The sequence below is a fragment of the Nerophis ophidion genome, linkage group LG06, assembly GCF_033978795.1.
Source record: "Nerophis ophidion isolate RoL-2023_Sa linkage group LG06, RoL_Noph_v1.0, whole genome shotgun sequence".
In the NCBI taxonomy this organism is placed as follows: Eukaryota; Metazoa; Chordata; class Actinopteri; order Syngnathiformes; family Syngnathidae; genus Nerophis; species Nerophis ophidion.
In genome coordinates, this window is record NC_084616.1 from 33917934 (window position 1) to 33935074 (window position 17141).

Sequence of the window (17141 nt, forward strand, 5' to 3'; positions counted from 1 at the left end):
TTCATGGGCAATAGCTATTGCTGCTTCAGCTACAAATACGGAATTGATTGATTGATTGATTGATTCTTTTATTAGTAGATTGCACAGTACAGTACATATTCCGTACAATTGACCACTAAATGGTAACACCCGAATAAGTTTTTCAACTTGTTTAAGTCGAGGTCCACTTTAATCAATTCATGGTAAAGAAAGAAAGAAAGAACGGTAAGATGCACTCACAATACTTTATTTATTTTGTTAAAAGCAAATGGGACCAAAAAGTATTTAATAACCATCCATCCATCCATCTTCTTCCGCTTATCCGAGGTGGGGTCGCGGGGGCAGCAGCCTAAGTAAGGAAGCCCAGACTTCCCTCTCCCCAGCCACTTCGTCCAGCTCTTCCCGGGGATCCCGAGGCATTCCCAGGCCAGCCGGGAGACATAGTCTTGCCAACGTGTCCTGGGTCTTCCCCGTGGCCTCCTTCCGGTCGGACATGGCCTAAAAACCTCCCTACATCCTAAAATTTGAAGTGCTCCCCCTCCGGTCAACATATGAAATAACAAGGGTGTGTAAAGATTTAAAGTGCTCCCCTTCTGGCCAACATATGTAATAACAAGTGTGTGTGAGAAATTGAAATGCGCACCATCCATTTTGTACCGCTTATTCCCTTTGGGATCGGGGGGATGGGGGGGGCGGGGGTGGGGGATGCTCGTGCCTATCTCAGCTACAATCGGGCGGAAGGCGGAGTACACCCTGGACAAGTCACCATTTCATCGCAGGGCCAACACAGATAGACAGACAACATTCACACTCACATTCAAACACTAGGGCCAATTTAGTGTTGCCAATCAACCTATCCCCAGGTGCATGTCTTCCCTTTGGCCAAAATGAATAGAAAAAATAATAAATATGCATATAGAAATATACTGTAATAACTTGAAGTAAATAAAGTGTGAATAAAACAATTCCAAAAGACATAAATTAACTAAAAACAGCAATTTTCTCACAATGTGTAAACTTTTTTCTTGTAAAATTGGGAACAATTTCTCATATTATTTCTGTTTCTGTAAAATTGCAATATTTTATCGTAAAATTATTAATTTTTAATGCAAAATGGTGAAATTTGTTATATAAAATTTTGACTTTAATCACAATATTGCCATTTTGTTTTTGTTGTTCTTAAAAAACGGTGACATTTTTTGAGAAAAATTATGACTTTTGTCATAATTTTGCCAAGTAAAATTCCGATAATTATTACAATATTGCCAACATTTTAAAGTTCTCTTATAGAATTCTGACTTTTGTCGAGTAAATTGTACGACTCTTCTAATAAAATTACCAAAATTTTAAGCTTTTCTTGAAAAATAGCGACTTTTATTGAGTAAAATTCCAACATTTATCATACTGCACAAATGTTCAGTTTTTCTTGTAAAATTTTGACTTTGCTTTGAGTAAAATTACGACTTTTATTATGATGCAGCCAAAATTCTAAATTTTTATTGAAAAATTGTGACCTTTTTGTTGTGAAATTCCTACTCATTTTTCACAACAAGCTTTTTGTATTTGTATATTATGTATATGTTATTAATGTTGTACATACAAATTTTTATATATCTAGAAAGGGTGTCTTAAAGAGGTATTTTTCGGAGGTCTCAAGAATGTAACCAATACAAAAATGTGTGTGTGTGTGTAATACGTTTCAATATTTTAATATACTTTAGAATTATTTATTTTCTTGTATGTATGATGTAGTTCTGCTTGTAAAAAGGCTTTGATAAATATATGAATATTTAAAGACTAAAGCTTTGTGTTAATAGTGTTGTCAAATGATTATTTTTCTCAAATCAGATTAACTGCCCTGCGATGAGGTGGCGACTTGTCCAGGGTGTACCCCGCCTCCTGCCCGATTGTAGCTGAGATAGGCACCAGCGCCCCCCGCGACCCTAAAGGGAATAAACGGTAGAAAATGGATGGATGGAAATCAGATTAACTGCACTTTTGAATTTGGATTAATTGCGACGAATCACAATGAATACTTGTGGTTTATGGTTTGAGTTTATTTGGAACCTGCATAGAGTTACAACATGATGCATCACAAGTTCCAGAGCATATTTATTCGTACCCCGTTTCCATTTCATGGCAATTACTAACACATTTACTCACTTCCTGTTCTCAATTTGTACACCAATCACTCCATAAATAATACAAGTCTAAAAAAAAAATTGTAAAGGAAAGTTAAAGTTAAAGTACCACTGATTGTCACACACACACTAGGTGTGGTGAAATTTGTCCTCTGCATTTGACCCATCCCCTTGTACACCTCCTGGGAGGTAAGGGGAGCAGTGAGCAGCAGCGGTGGCCGCGCTCGGGAATCATTTGGTGATTTATCTACCAATTCCAACCCTTGATGCTGTGTGCCGAGCAGGGAGGTAATGGGTCCCATTTTTTGTAGTCTTTGGTATGACTCGGCTGGGGTTTGAACTCACGACCTCCCATCTCAAGGCGGACACTAACCACAAGGTCGTGACTCACTTAATGAATAAGCCGATTTTTGATAAATTCAAAATGTTTATCATGTTTCGTCTTGGATCATATTAGTACTTTGTTTGACTTATTTGCTTTATCCATTCCATCATGAAATTCCTCATACTGATATGCTAAAAGAACTATTTCTTACTTCAAATTCCCCCCCCAAAAAGGACCACAATATTTTAACACATTGTCATTTTCTTGCCTGGAATGTAAGTCATTTATTTGGTCAAAACTTGGAAACAATTTTAACATAGTTATAGTATTTATTTTAAAGGAGCATGTGGGCTAAAAATTAATTTTGTGAATAATCTGCGTTTATACATGATTCTATATTGATCTTTTTGTGTGACTAGTCATGAGTTAATGCAGTTGGCAGCTCGAGTTATCATTAGTAGTAACATTTCAACTTGTTCTCTTCACATTGTGCCTTTTTACTGTATTTTCCTCAATTTTTTTGCAGGTTTTTGTTTTGATTGTATTCATTTAACTTTATCCCGATATATATGTACATATATAAATTCATATATATACATACATATATATGTGTGTATATCTATATATATATATGTGTGTATATATATATATATATATATATACATTATATACATTATATATATATATATATATATATATACATATATATATATATATATATATATATATATATATAAAATCACCAAGGGGTGCAAGTGACCCCTGAACTGCAATTTAAACAAGACTGGCTTGAGCAGAAATATTAGTTTAAAAAAAGTATTAGTAGAAAAAGTGTTTAAAGTTAGAAGTAACACAAGCTATCAAATAGGTAGAAAATACTCTTGCATTGATAAAGGAAAACAACAGAAGGATATATGTATTTTATTAAAGATGAAAAAAAATGTTGATGGAAACGTGTAAATAACTTAAAAATGAAAATGGTTAAAATAGGGAGATATGAGTGATAAGCAAATACTGGAGTAAAAATCTGACAAACTTATTTCATAAGTGCTAAATGTATGAAACCAATCAGAACTCAACAATAAATAAAATACATCATATTGCCAAAAGTATTTGGCCAGTCATGTTAAAAGAGGAAGGGGCCCGCTCCAAAATGCTCCCACAAGGTTGGGAGAATGGAATTGTCCAAAATGTTTTGGTATCCTGGAGCATTCAGAGTTAATTTCACTGGAACTAAGGGGCCAAGCCCAACCCTTTAAACAACCCCAAACCATAATTCCTCCTCCACCAAATTTCGCACTCAGCACAATGCAGTCCAAAATTTAGCGTTCTCCTGGCAACCTCAAAACCCAGACTGGTCCATCAGATTGCCAGATGATAAAGCGTGATTCATCACTCCAGAGAAGGCGTCTCCACTGCTCTAGAGGCCAGTGGCGACGTGTTTTACACCACTGCATCTGACGCTTTGCATTGGACTTGATGTATGGCTTAGATGCAGCTGGTCAGCCATGGAAACCCATTCCATGAAGCTCTCTGCGTACTGTACGTGGGCTAATTGGAAGGTCCCATGAAGTTTGGAGCTCTGTAGCAACTGACTGTGCAGAATGTCTTTGCACTATGCGCTTCAGCATCCACTGACCCCTCTGTCAGTTTACGTAGCCTACCACTTCGTGGCTGAGTTGCTATTGTTCCCAAACTCTTCCATTTTCTTATAATAAAGCAGACAGTTGACTTTGGCATATTTAGAAGCGAGGACATTTCACGACTGGATTTGTTGCACAGGTGGCATCCTATGACAGTTCCACACTGGAAATCACTGATAGCAGACCATTCTTTCACAAATGTTAGTAGAAACAGTCTCCATGTCTAAGTGCTTGATTTTATACACCTGATTAGGACACCTGATTCTCATCTTTTGGATGGGTGGCCAAATACTTTTGGCAATATAGTGTACGTTGCTTATTATTGTTGAAATTGGCAGTTTCCAATGGTGTTTACTTTGTGTTCATGTAAGTGTAAAAAAGGAATGAAAATATTGTAGAGTTCCAAACTGTTTTACATAGTTAACATTTTTTGCCGTTATCTATGTACCTCAAAATTCACAAACATCTGTCTTACTTTATTCAAATTCTACTACAATATATGCATTTGAGAACTTTGTTGACAATGTTAAAGATCAATGACAAAAAATAAGTGTATTGCGCATACAGACAGTTCATTTTATTAAAACTGCAGCACTTGTATGTGTTCATATTATTCCACTTACACATGCATGAAAAAGTAAATATATTCATATGATACAGATATTTACAGTACAAATACATTTTCTAAGATCATCAGTCCACAATGGGAGTGTAAAAAAAGAACATGCGCAACCGTAACATTGTTGCAGTCTTCAAACAAATTGCTCCTTTCACTACAACGACAGGTCAAATTAGTATGCTGGAGACTGTAAAGATAAAGGTTATTGGTAATAAGTTGGACCAAAAGACCAAATTAATATCGATCATTTGGAACAACACTAAGAAATTGATCAAGTGTTGTGTAGCAAGTTGTCAAGACAAAAAGGTAATGAAGATGAGAACATTAATACAAGCTCATTTGGTATCAGCGAAAGAGTAAAGGCTAAAAGCAGGTCCGTGAAAGGGACTATAGGCGAAGCGGTTCAGTCAAAGGTGAAAAAGAGTTGAACGTATTCCCTTGTTTACAGTAGACAAAAGGAAATTGAAACAGACTTTCAGAACAAAATGAAAGGCATAACAGTGAACAAACACAACCAAATTCTCGCAATGTTTTAGTGCATAAATACATGCTTTTAAATTACTGGACAGATATTGTTTTGAATACACCAGCCAAAAGAGATTAAAAAATATACACAAGACATTTATATCGTAGAAAAAAGTCCTCTAAGATGTTGTCGCCCTGTTTCTCAACCAGCAGAAAGACCAGCGTTTTTTATTTTTTAACATGTTCTCCAATAAACCTCATTTTTTGTCTTTACTTCATTGTCTCAGCAATGCAATGTTGTTTTCTTCGGATATCGATGTTTATGCGGGGAAATAGGAGGCACTGATGTGGTTTTAAGGCAAGAAACTGCTGACAAGTGCAATTTCAAGCAGTGATAGTGTTGTAGATTGTTCACCAAAAACATTTACTATCTTCCCCACAACAAACAGTGAGCAATCTTTGTATATCTGGAAAGATGCGGTTTCATATTCATCTTGTCAATATGGCTTGGTATTGGTTTGGTTAAAGATGTAGCATTTATCATATTTCCAAGCAGCAGCAAATGTGCGACTGTCCTGAGAAGACAGAGGCACGAGTAATGTCAATAGTAAAGTCAGAAACGCCCTTAACCGTCAGGAAAAACTTTTTTCAAGATGGTATTTTGGTTCTTTGTACTAATTAAGTGTTGCCATTTTGAAGGAAAACCATAGCTGCACGAGGACATGAAATCTACCAGATTAAAAAAAAATGACACGCTAACAGTCAGAAGTACATCAATTGGGCAATCAGTGCGCAAGTTGCGATCAGCACTTTCTAAATCTGCATTACTGCATATTTGGAGCCAAGTATGCTTATAAAATATTGAGTGCATGTTGAGGCACTATTTCTGGGTGACAACGCTTGAAGAAGTGTTTGATATCAGATTTTGTAGAAGAAAACAATCGTTAGGAAAGTGCGGCAGTCCGGTATACAGTCTAATTGACAGGGGGTGTGGAGACACAAGTAAGGATAGGGACATGGGGGAAAACCACCAAGACAAAGAGGGAAGGGTTGGAGTCCAGCCCCTGTAGTCTATGGCAACATGAACAGGAAGCTCTCTCAAAAGTCTCAGTCCATTTCCAGAAGGCTGCTACTCTGAGATCCAGGCCAAAACGTGATGGCTCCTATAGGTAAGGAGGGATGGGAAGACGCTGCTTTCTTTTCTTTTTTAACCCCCTGGGTGACGTGTCCAGCAAGTCCGTTTGCTCGCATTGCCTATCATCTGGCAGCTGAGTGCGAATGTGCAGCCATGATGATGTGGGAGGCTCCGCTCTCCACCCTTTGCTGCTGACCCAGTCCGGCCAGCACGGACATGGCCATGGCTTCAGCCGCCGCTCTGGAGCTTAAGCCATTGTAGCCCGCGGAGGGGCTGGGCGCCAACGAGCTGTGCTGGATCACCGGCGCAGGGGATCCTGTCGTCTCTGAGGTATCTTTCATGCTCTCTTCAACAGCTACTAAAAGGAAAAGATGCACAAATGTACATAAAGTGGCTACCAATAAAACCATCCCTAAAAAAAAAAAAACGTCCCTCTAGGAATTCGATCGCACAAATTCTACCAATTCCCGCAAATTATGCACAGCCTCGCAATTTTGTACAATGCACGCAACTTCCCCACACATTTATGCCAATCAATGTTGTCTTTGAGCGGTACTCAAACCTGTAAATACATTTTCCTATCAGAAGTTGTGTTTCTTATGTAGGCGAAGCAGGGACACCAAGGTGTAATATAACAACTCCTCAAACAGCACAGTTGTCATCCTCATGTGTATCTCAGACCTACTTCTAGTTCCTTGTCAAAAGCGCTAAGTAGGGCTGGGCAACGATTAAAAAGTTTAATCGAAGTTAATCGCACTATTACACTGATTAATCGCGATAAAATGCATTGTATACGCAAAGCCCAATAATGAATTCAAAAGTAGTGTGTAGTGCACCTTTATTGGAATATTCCCCCACATGAACAAAAGCGCCAAAACATTTGTTGTGCAAACACAATTTAAATCAGTCCTTGTTAAACAGTAGCCGTTAAATAGCATATTTTATGAAAATCAACTCAAAAAATGTAAATACAAACATTTAAGCTTATTACTACCACTGCCAGGGTATTTAAGTTATCCTGTTTGTTATGGAAAATAAATATAATCTACATACAAATCTCTGAGCCACAATCATAACATCTGAACAGGCAATTTCTGAGGTAACAGCAGAAACATTTTTTTTACGTTTAAAAAACCTATATAATAGGTAGTGGGCTGTTTTAGGGAATTTTTGATCAAATTATCTGTAGTAGCAATATTAATAATGTTGTGTTTATTATGCGTAGTGCACTTAAGATAATTATGACCATTTCTAGGAATTGATATGATGGGAATTTTCCGATTGTTTGCGTGGTGCTTTGATAAACTGAACGCATCATATACATGGTACTATATTGTGACGTTATGAGCCAGGGAATAAAAGAACTACCCTACCCAGCGTGCAACAGGAGTGAGGAGCATGCGCGGTAGCCCGGTATAGGTTGTGTCGCCATGACGGCATCTTGTATGTTGTGATATGCACGCTCTGAAAGCAAACGTTAAGAACTCAGCCAACACTCCTCGTCTGCATTATTGATAAATAGACAGACAACACATTTACTCCGCTGCTTCACAGGCCGCTGGATGTAGCCGGCAAAGTATTCCCATGCTAGCTAGCCGATCTAGCAAGCACGCGTCATTCAGTCCAAAACGGCCCGATCTATCCACATTCAGAATTGTCTGGCGGTCGTAAGTGATCCCGGAGTGACCACGCTGTAAGCCAGCCATGAAATTTGCAGAATGGTCCGGTATTTTTGCCAAATGTTCCATCTTTACCAAGAGCCCCTCGACGCCGGGCGACGCCATCTTGTTAAGAAAAGGCGTTAACAAAATAAAAGCATGTAAACAACATACGCAAATGTGCGATAAAATAATTGTCGGCGTTAATAGATTGATGAGTTAACTCATAATTAACGCACTAATTTGCCCACCCCTAGCGCTAAGCTTTCTGGGTAACGTAGTATACACTTATTTTAAATAGTTGTTCGTATTGCATTCGCAATTTTTCCACGTATTACAATGTTTTTAAATATACATTAACACTTATTCAACAGTGTAGCTATGAAATAAATTGCAGTGGCATGGACACCCTACTCACTACACCTTGCACTTTCTGTAATAAAAACATTAATATTTATATTATTTGTATAGTATTTATGTTAGCATGTAAGACAGCTTTCAACTAGCACGCTAAATGCTAATTAGCCATTAGCGTGTCAGTTGTCAGCTAGCAATTAACGTGTCAGTTGCTAGCATGCTAATTGTTAGCAGTTGTCAGCCAGCGATTAGCATGCTAAGTCAACAAGCAATTAGCATGCTAGTAGCTAACTAGCTATTGGCGGTGCTAAACCATATTTTAGTATTACACAATAACAAGTTACCTTTAGGACCAGTTTAATTTCAGGGTTTCTTCAGGTATCAGCAAATATAATTTAGTGATTTGTATTCCTTTTTTTAATACCACTTAAAACTAATTTAATGCTAATGGCCTTCCAACTGTCTGTATAGACAAAATTGTGAGAATTTGACAATGACAATCTTGAGTGGTTGATAAGTTTACATTAGCTGTTACTGCTTACTATTTGAATTCGCTCACGAGACTGTTTAATCTGAGAATGTATCGGAACTTATTAATTTTTCTGTAGTGGTAGCAGCAGTTGCCAGATTTGGTGGCGACAGCAGAAGTTGCTTTGTTGGTCATGTCAAAGAAATGTGTTAACTGCTGCCTTTAATTGCCAACTTGTGATTAGTTATTTTGTCCACGCTGCACAGAAGGCCTCTCTGGGTTTACAATCGACAGGTTTTAATCAGGTTTGGAAAACTTAGCCAGCCACTTTGGCATTTCCCAGACATGTATTCCTTTTTGCGCTGTCGCCATAGCATGAGCACTACGGGTGTGGGAAAAAATCGATTCGAATACAAATCGAATCGAATACGTTGTGCGATTCAGAATCGATTCTCAATTTTTTTTTAAATCGATTTTTATTTATTTATTTTTTTTATCAAATCTACAAACCTCTAAAAGCGACCATTCAAAATGATTAGTTCCAGCTCCAACATTAAAGGGAGTGTTGCTTCAGATGCCATTGGATGCTCATTAGGTGGATTGCGAGCTACCATTCCATCGTGGAGGGGAAGTCGGTGTATTACTAGGCATTCAAAAATAGACCTAACATCAATTACCTATCATCAATATTCAATACGACGTAAAATTCATCACTTGATTGACAAACATGGCAAGCGAAGGTCTAGTGAGATAACGCTGGCAAGAACGCACGAAACAGTTCTTATGTCAACACAGACTCTCCCTCCAAACATCTATCGTCAAAGTGTTAAGATCAACCGCATCGTTCCTGTCTTCACAATAAAAGTGCTGCTCCATCCTGCCTGCATTAACAAAATAAGGACTGTGGAAACTGGCACACATAAGCTAGCAAGCTAAGGCGTTAACATCCAATGTAGTTCTTGTAAAAGGTATAAAAACAACTATGGAAGCTGGACGAACTGGAAAGAGAGGACTCTTTTTCCCTCCACAATGTAAGTTCAAAGTTTTGAAACTCATCAGCAATACTGTGAATCCTGTCTGATTCCAATCAATGCAAGTTATCCCAATAAGGTAGTACACCAACTCATATTCTTGTCTTTGAGAAAGAAGGGAATCTTTATGCATTTCAACAAGTTTGTAGATCTCTTTTGCAGATGAAGTAGATCGCCTCGACTTGGTCATTTGATAAGTAGCTCGCCTGCTAAAAAAAATGTGGGCACCCCTGGTTTACTACAACCACTACTACACACGAAAACATGTGGAAGAGAATTGCAAGTAGGCCCCACCTGCGCCTACCAAAACAAAGATAGTAGGTGACTGAGAAGAGGCTCACTCTGTTCTTGTAATTCCACTGTGCTTAGAGCGTTGCACATAGTGAGTACTCTTGTATTCAGTTTGAAAGCACGAAACAAAGAAATTATAAACACATGTAGCAATTTATCGATGATGGCCTAGGTATAATGGTCATTTTCATTTATCGTTCACTTAATTGACTTCTCAACTACCAACAATTGGAATTTTTTTTTCTTGCTTGATGGCAATGTATTCAAAGCTTTTTAGTGCCATTTAGGGCCTTACTCTTTGCAAAATCCATTTAATGACTCTTAATGCTTTTTAATGACCCGCGTAAACCGTGCACTTTACACACAATTTTATACAAGATACAAATAGAGGGTCCCAGTTTTATTTCTCCATAAATTTGGGGGTACTTTGTGTTAAAATGTTGAAGACTCCTGCTCTAAAGAGTTCTTGACGTACGAGGGTAAATGAGTTGGAACATAAATTAATGTTTAAAATGGACAACCATTTCACAGTTTAAAATAAACATGGAAAATGTCTGCAACTTGTGGACAACAGAGCAGACAGCAGACAATAAAGAAACCATCTGTGGTGTTTCTATATTTATAATTATTACGATAATTAATTATAAAAAATTAAACAATACAGTAATGTGACAATGAGACCGAGGTATGTGCATTTACTGCAATGTAGGGTCTACTTTTAAGTCTGTGTGGTATAAGACGAGTAAAACAACAATACAGTATTGGTTTTCAAATGTTTGTTAAAATCCTGGTGTTTTTTTAAGTTACAAGGAACACTTAGAACATTGATAAAACCTTAATAGAATCCCAAGTTGATTCAATGTTATTGGAAAAAAATAAATTGCAACTTTTGCCTCAACTTTCAGGCATTGTAGGCAGCACCAATCACTAAAAAAGCCTGTGATATCTTGGAGGGGACTGAATAATTGAGTGGAGAAAAAGATGATCATTACAAGAGTACTCAGTAAACTGAAGTCTTTGGATCATAATAAACTTAATTCCTCCTCTGCATTCTTCAACGTTGTGGATAACGTAATTTCAGTTATACTTAAGAAATAAATACTACAGATGAAGACGCAGTAAAGAAGTCTCACCTAAGTAGGCCGTCTTCTTCTGTAGGGTGGTGACAGGACAGTCCTTGTGAGCCAGCAGCAACTGCTTCAAATGAGCCACCTCGTTCCTCAACAGTGATACCTCATTCTGAACAATCACAACATATCAGGAAAGCGTTAGAAAACCAGTCTGCTCCTCAAAGGTAAAAAAGACCAACATTATCTATGGCTTATTCAATTAAAATAATTGTCTACAATGGTTTACAGTCTGGTTTTACAGTTCCTGAGGGAACTCACCGGAAGGAATCAATAAAGTATTATCTATCTAGCCATCATAATTCAAACAACGTGCATAAAGTGTAAAAACTAACTCCTCAACTATAACGCAACAAAAAATTTGGAGACCAATCTTGTCATATAGATTGTTTTATAACTTCCCCTGATTTATAAATTAATTGTAACTAATTCACTGGGGAGTACTGTTTGAAAGATAATTCTCAAACTTCTCTAACTTGACAGGGGTCTTGTCAGCTGATAAGTATAATGATGATGTAGACAGCGCCACCCCTCTGAGTGAGTTTTCAACCAGTCCGCCCACTCCAATACCGCTTACGTACCGACAGCGAGACGTTCATAGAGTTGAGCTCCTCTGCCTTCTTCTCTAAGGAGTTGACCCACAGTTTGCGTTTCTGTCTGCAACGAGATGCCGCGGCCCGATTTCTCTCCAAGAAGCGCTGCCTTCGTTCATCTGGGTCATCGCCTGTCGTTCGTCGCCGACGCCCACCTGTGGGTTGTGCTGGAGATACCTAGAGGGGACCAGGGGTGAGAGAGAAATAGACAGGGGATGGCGGCGACAGAAAAGGGAAGCTTGAGTCATAGTTTGGGGTTTTGAATGGATCATAGTCATTTCAGTTGGTCTATGTTTTGCATTAAAAGTCCTCTGGGTGGCTGACGAACAGACAGCACAACGCACCTGAGGCTGCGCAGGAGATGGAGCGTCTGGTTGCTGGACAAGCAGTTGGCTCTGTTCTGCCCTCTGTGGAACCATCGGACTGCCTCCCATGGACATCATACCCAAGCTATGTCCTGAAGGGCTCTGCTGGGACAGCGCAGCCTTCAGTCGCTAAATAAAAATAAATCAAAGACGACAACTGAGTGAGCAAAATTAATACAGAGTTCAAACAGAGCAGCATTAACAGTGAATCAAGTGAATAAATCAGTGTGGAGAAAAAGGAATTCGTTTTTTGGTTTTTTTTTAAACCAAACCTGCACTAACAAGCTGGTCAAATCAGTTTCTTTCACATTAATACCTAATGATTCAGGAGGTATTAAAAATATTCAGTTAATAATCGGTTACTGGAGTTTCAAAAAGGCCCGCACCAAACATGTTATGTGTTATGAAAGACTCCAGTGATTATTTAATACCAAACTTTATTTTTGTAAAGATTAAGGCATTCATCAGGCTTGTTAGAATTACACAATTCTAGTTTGTAATCTGCATTCTCAGAACCCAATAATAGTAAACCTCAGTCAGTTGAATAACAACAAGTCATAAGATGGCTGCGGGTTAAGATGGAGACAAAAAGGCAACATTGATAGAATTAGAAACAGCGTGCTAATCTAGCACTAACCATCTTTGCCTCAGAGTGGATGCTGTAGCCAGAAGGGGAGTTCGAACCGCTGCTGCTGCTTCCCAGTGGAGGACCGGGGATCCCAGGAATGTTTGGTACCATGCACATGGGTCGGGCCAGCTGGAGAACAGAACCACATATTGTAAATTTAATTATTATCCACTAGAATATGATTTTTAATGTTTTCTCCGGGCTTACATTGATGACAGAAGGTATCTGAACAGGCCCAGGTAGGACAGTCATTGCCTGGCCTGAGTGGAGCATCATCATGGGGTAGTGGCTTGTTGGTGAACTACAGTGTAGAAATGAAACATTCAGTCTTGCTGACAAATAGCAAAGCTTCCCTTATAAACCACATATACTATTTTACCACGTGAACCCTGACATCAAAGTAATTTGTGTTTGTCTATATGTGCCCTATGTGTAGCAGTCCAGGGTATACCCCACTTCTTGACCCAAGCTGGCTGCGATAGGCTCCAGCTAACTCGTGACCCTGAACAGGATAAGCGGTAGAAAATGGACGACACTGAATTTCAAGGAATGCTTGAATAAAATGATAGTGTTTCCGAATAATATGTATGAGGTTTTTAATGCTTCTGTAAGGGCAACAAGGGAAGCCAGCAAGGTGAAAGAGGTGCACAGGGAAATAGAATAAATAACTCACCCTAAAGTACGATTAGAAGGTGGTGCCTGTGTAATAACGGAGGTGGGCGATGGCATGGTCGGCTGAACGGCGTCAAAGCCCAAGTGCAGTGGAAGAGAACCAGGACGCACTATTGTTGGTGTTGGTGCCGAGCTCCTAGGAGGCGTGTCCTATGACAATAGCAGTGTAGTGGTATTTAGCAGGAAACACAAAATACTGTGTGTTCCTACCTTAACCTTGATCAAAGGCTCGTTTTTGCTCTCAGGTGTTGTAGAGATGGAGTCTGGGCTGCCTGGTGGTGACGAGTCAACTTCCACAGCCTCCTCTTCTTTCACCTTCACATCTGATGGCGTCTGTAAGCTCATGTCCAAAGCCGCTGATGTGGGAGCAGGGTGCTAAGCACAACACCAAATAGATATACCGGTAAATATACTGTATGCATTTGCTTGTACTAAGGTATGAAGTGTGTTTTTAACTTATGCACCCCTAAAATTAATACAAGGACACACAAATACTATCAATCAATGATTATTTATATAGCCCTAAATCACTAGTGTCTCAAAGGGTTGCACAAACCACTACGTCATTCTCGGTAGTGGATTACATAAGGGCAAAGAAAACGTCGGTGACAATGATGACTATGAGAAACCTTGGAGAGGACCGCATGTGTGGGCACCCCCCGACCCCCCTCCACCCCCCCTCTAGGGGACCGAAAGCAATGGATGTCGAGCGGGTCTGACATGATACTGTTAAAGTTCAATCCATAGTGGATCCAACAAATACTACATTTCTTCAAGCAGTAAAGTGGATAGACACATTTTGGGCCTGATCTACTAAGAGCATGTGTGTACTAAAACACTGATTGATTTAGGCTTCTCAACTAAGCTTGTTAATTGAGGATTGCAACACTTAAATGAGCAAAGTAGGTAGCGCAATCTGTGTATACACAGAATAGGGCTGGGCGATATAGACGAGAAATTAAATGTCGATATATTTTTACTTAAACTACATATTCGATATATATCTCGATATATTTTTGGGTGACAGTACACATATAAAGATATTAATTTTGGAGCGATATTCAGTGAAATTGAAGTGAATGACAACTGTACAGTCAGTGACACTTTTAGTAACTCAGCTGGTCAAGATGGGTATTAACGGATCAGAAATGAAACTGTTTCAAACCCTTCTGTTTTCCTCAGGTCAAAATGACACGCCACTGTGTTAAAAACCACCAAAAATCCGTAAACTATATTTTTCGAACTTGAAATTTTATGACATTTCCTAGATTGGCACCAACAGTAGAAAAAGTGAAATGTTGCTTTTATTCACATTTCCATGTAAGCTGTACAAAACAAATGTACAAAGGTGGTTTTCGGGTCAAAATGACCCGTGAGGCAAAAAACTGTTGAAATCAAGGTCACAGAGTTATTTACACACCACATAATGTTACAATGTTTTAGTTGTTTTATTCAATCAGTAGCAGAGCTCTTTTTCTGTGTGGATTTCCAGAGATTAAAAAGGTTCGGCAGATGACAGGGCCCCGAATTCTGTCTTTGCTGAAGCCATGAGTGTGCGTTATACTGCTGAAGAGGCTCTAGAGCTGATTTTTTATAATGTCCAGCAAGACAACTCTGATTCAGAAGAGGAAGTGGAGGATGTATCAGAACAAGATGGGGAGGAATACAACCCAGAGCATGATGAATCATCTTCAGAAGAAGAAGAAAACCCTGAAGCTGAAAGAGACTTGCCTTTCAAAAAATGGCAAAAAAAAAATGTCCTGTTGCTCATGCCCATGACATTGTCTTTACATTCTACCTGTTTATCACCCCAGCAATAGAGAAAAAAATCCTGGAGATGACAAATCCGGAGGGTTTTCACAAATATGGAGACAGCTAGAAAAAAAAGGATGAGACTGACCTGCAGGCCTACTTAGAGCTGATAATCTTAGCCGGTGTATACAGGTCCCGAGGTGAGGCTGCAGCTAGTCTATAGGATGCAGCGAGTGGAAGGCCAATTTTCAGAGCCACAATGCCACTCAAACTCTTTCACACCTACACAAGACTGCTATGATTTGATGACCGTGAGTCAAGACCAGAAAGACGTGTGACAGACAAACTTGCAGCCAAGCTATGCTTGGAAAATGCAAGTCTATACCGGGAAGCTGACCAGTGGATGCCCAGAGAAGAACCAGGGGATGCGAGTTGTGCTTGATGTGACAGAGGGACTGAGGGGTCACAATCTGACATGTGACAATTTCTTCACATCTTATAAACTCGGAAAGCATCTCCTGAAGAGGAAAACCTGGATAAGGTGATTGGAGCATACAGCTAGAGAAGGATGACTGCCCGCTGGCCCCTGGTCATCTTCCACAACATCATTGATGTTTCCTCCTACAATGCTTTGGGATTTGGAGAGGGATCAACCGGACCTGGATGTCTCGTAAGCAGAACAAGAGGAGGGTTTTCCAGGAGCAACTGGGAAAGGCACTTGTAATTACACTCATTGATAGAAGGGAAGCATGCCCCCCGCACAGAAGGCTCAGCAGCAGTTGTGAAAGCTATTCACAAAGTGCAGGAGCTCCTGAACAACCTGAAGATCCAGCTACCACAGCCACTTCCCCAGATAGGGCAAGGAAGAGAAATAGATGTCAGTTCGGCCCTCAAAAGAAGGACTGTAAAACACATACTGTGTGCTGCAGGTGTAAGAAATATATCTGCAAAGGCTGTGCACTTGCATACTGCCCTACATGTGTTACTTAGTTGACTGGGTTATGTTATTTTTCATATTTTTGTATTGTACATTTTCTTAAATTTTTCACTGGAGAAGGAAAAGAAAGAAACCGAGTCATTGGGATGAATAAAAATGCCTTCAAAACGCAAATTTGTTTCCTTTTCTTAAGCTATAGAAATGAAGTGAAGAGTTTTACTCAGTTATTCACACATTTTGTGGTGAATGACAAGTTGTTTCTTCAAGCAAGATAAAATAGATAAATGGGTTGTACTTGTATAGTGCTTTTCTACTTTCAAGGTACTCAAAGCGCTTTGACACGACTTCCAGATTGACCTATTCACACACACATTCACACACTGATGGAGGGAGCTGCCATGCAAGGCGCTAACCAGCACTAATCAGGAGCAAAGGTGAAGTGTCTTGCTCAGGACACAACGTGACAAGGTTGGTACTAGGTGAGGATTGAACCAGGGACCCGCGGGTTGCGCACGGCCACTCGCCCACTGTGCCACGCCGTCCCATGAAATGTGTTTGAATTCACTTAAGCTGCTTATATTAGAGGTTTAGTGAAGACACAGGGTGTATACAGAAAATGAGGACAACAGAAGTAGAACAGAATTACATAACTTAAATAAAATAGAAAAATATTATTTCTACGTAAAATAAATAACATAGTTGAGCAAATACAAAATGTATCAAACTCACATTCAGAAATACATTTCCCTTCCTGGTTCGATGACCCGCTCTATCTTTCCTCTGATTGGCCTGTCCCTAACCAGTCGTGACTCATCATAGTAAAGGAAAAAGGAAGGGGAGGGGTTTAGTAGCCCATGGCGGGAACGGGAGAGAACAAGGAACACAACAAATAAGCGGCGTTTGGTAATTTTAACGTGAAATAAATTATATCAATGTTATGATACTTTAATTCAT

At 39.3% G+C, this 17141-nt stretch overlaps 1 protein-coding gene across 4 annotated transcripts in view; it reads right to left on the minus strand.

The window, feature by feature from the left end:
• Positions 1-4639: 4639 nt before the first annotated feature.
• atf7a (activating transcription factor 7a) overlaps positions 4640-17141 on the minus strand; it is a 56244-nt gene continuing 43742 nt past the window's right edge. The window contains exons 5-12 of one of the 4 annotated variants that reach the window (XM_061903487.1): positions 13715-13873; positions 13500-13648; positions 13034-13127; positions 12836-12955; positions 12178-12327; positions 11822-12010; positions 11247-11352; positions 4640-6662 (exon numbers count right to left, since the gene is read on the minus strand). In XM_061903487.1, the coding sequence (XP_061759471.1) occupies positions 6430-6662; positions 11247-11352; positions 11822-12010; positions 12178-12327; positions 12836-12955; positions 13034-13127; positions 13500-13648; positions 13715-13873 (1200 nt within the window). In that variant the 3' untranslated portion in view covers positions 4640-6429. Of the gene's footprint in view, positions 6666-11246; positions 11353-11821; positions 12011-12177; positions 12328-12835; positions 12956-13033; positions 13128-13499; positions 13649-13708; positions 13874-17141 lie in introns of all 4 variants that reach the window. The other 3 variants (XM_061903486.1, XM_061903488.1, XM_061903485.1) reach the window with 3 other exon arrangements.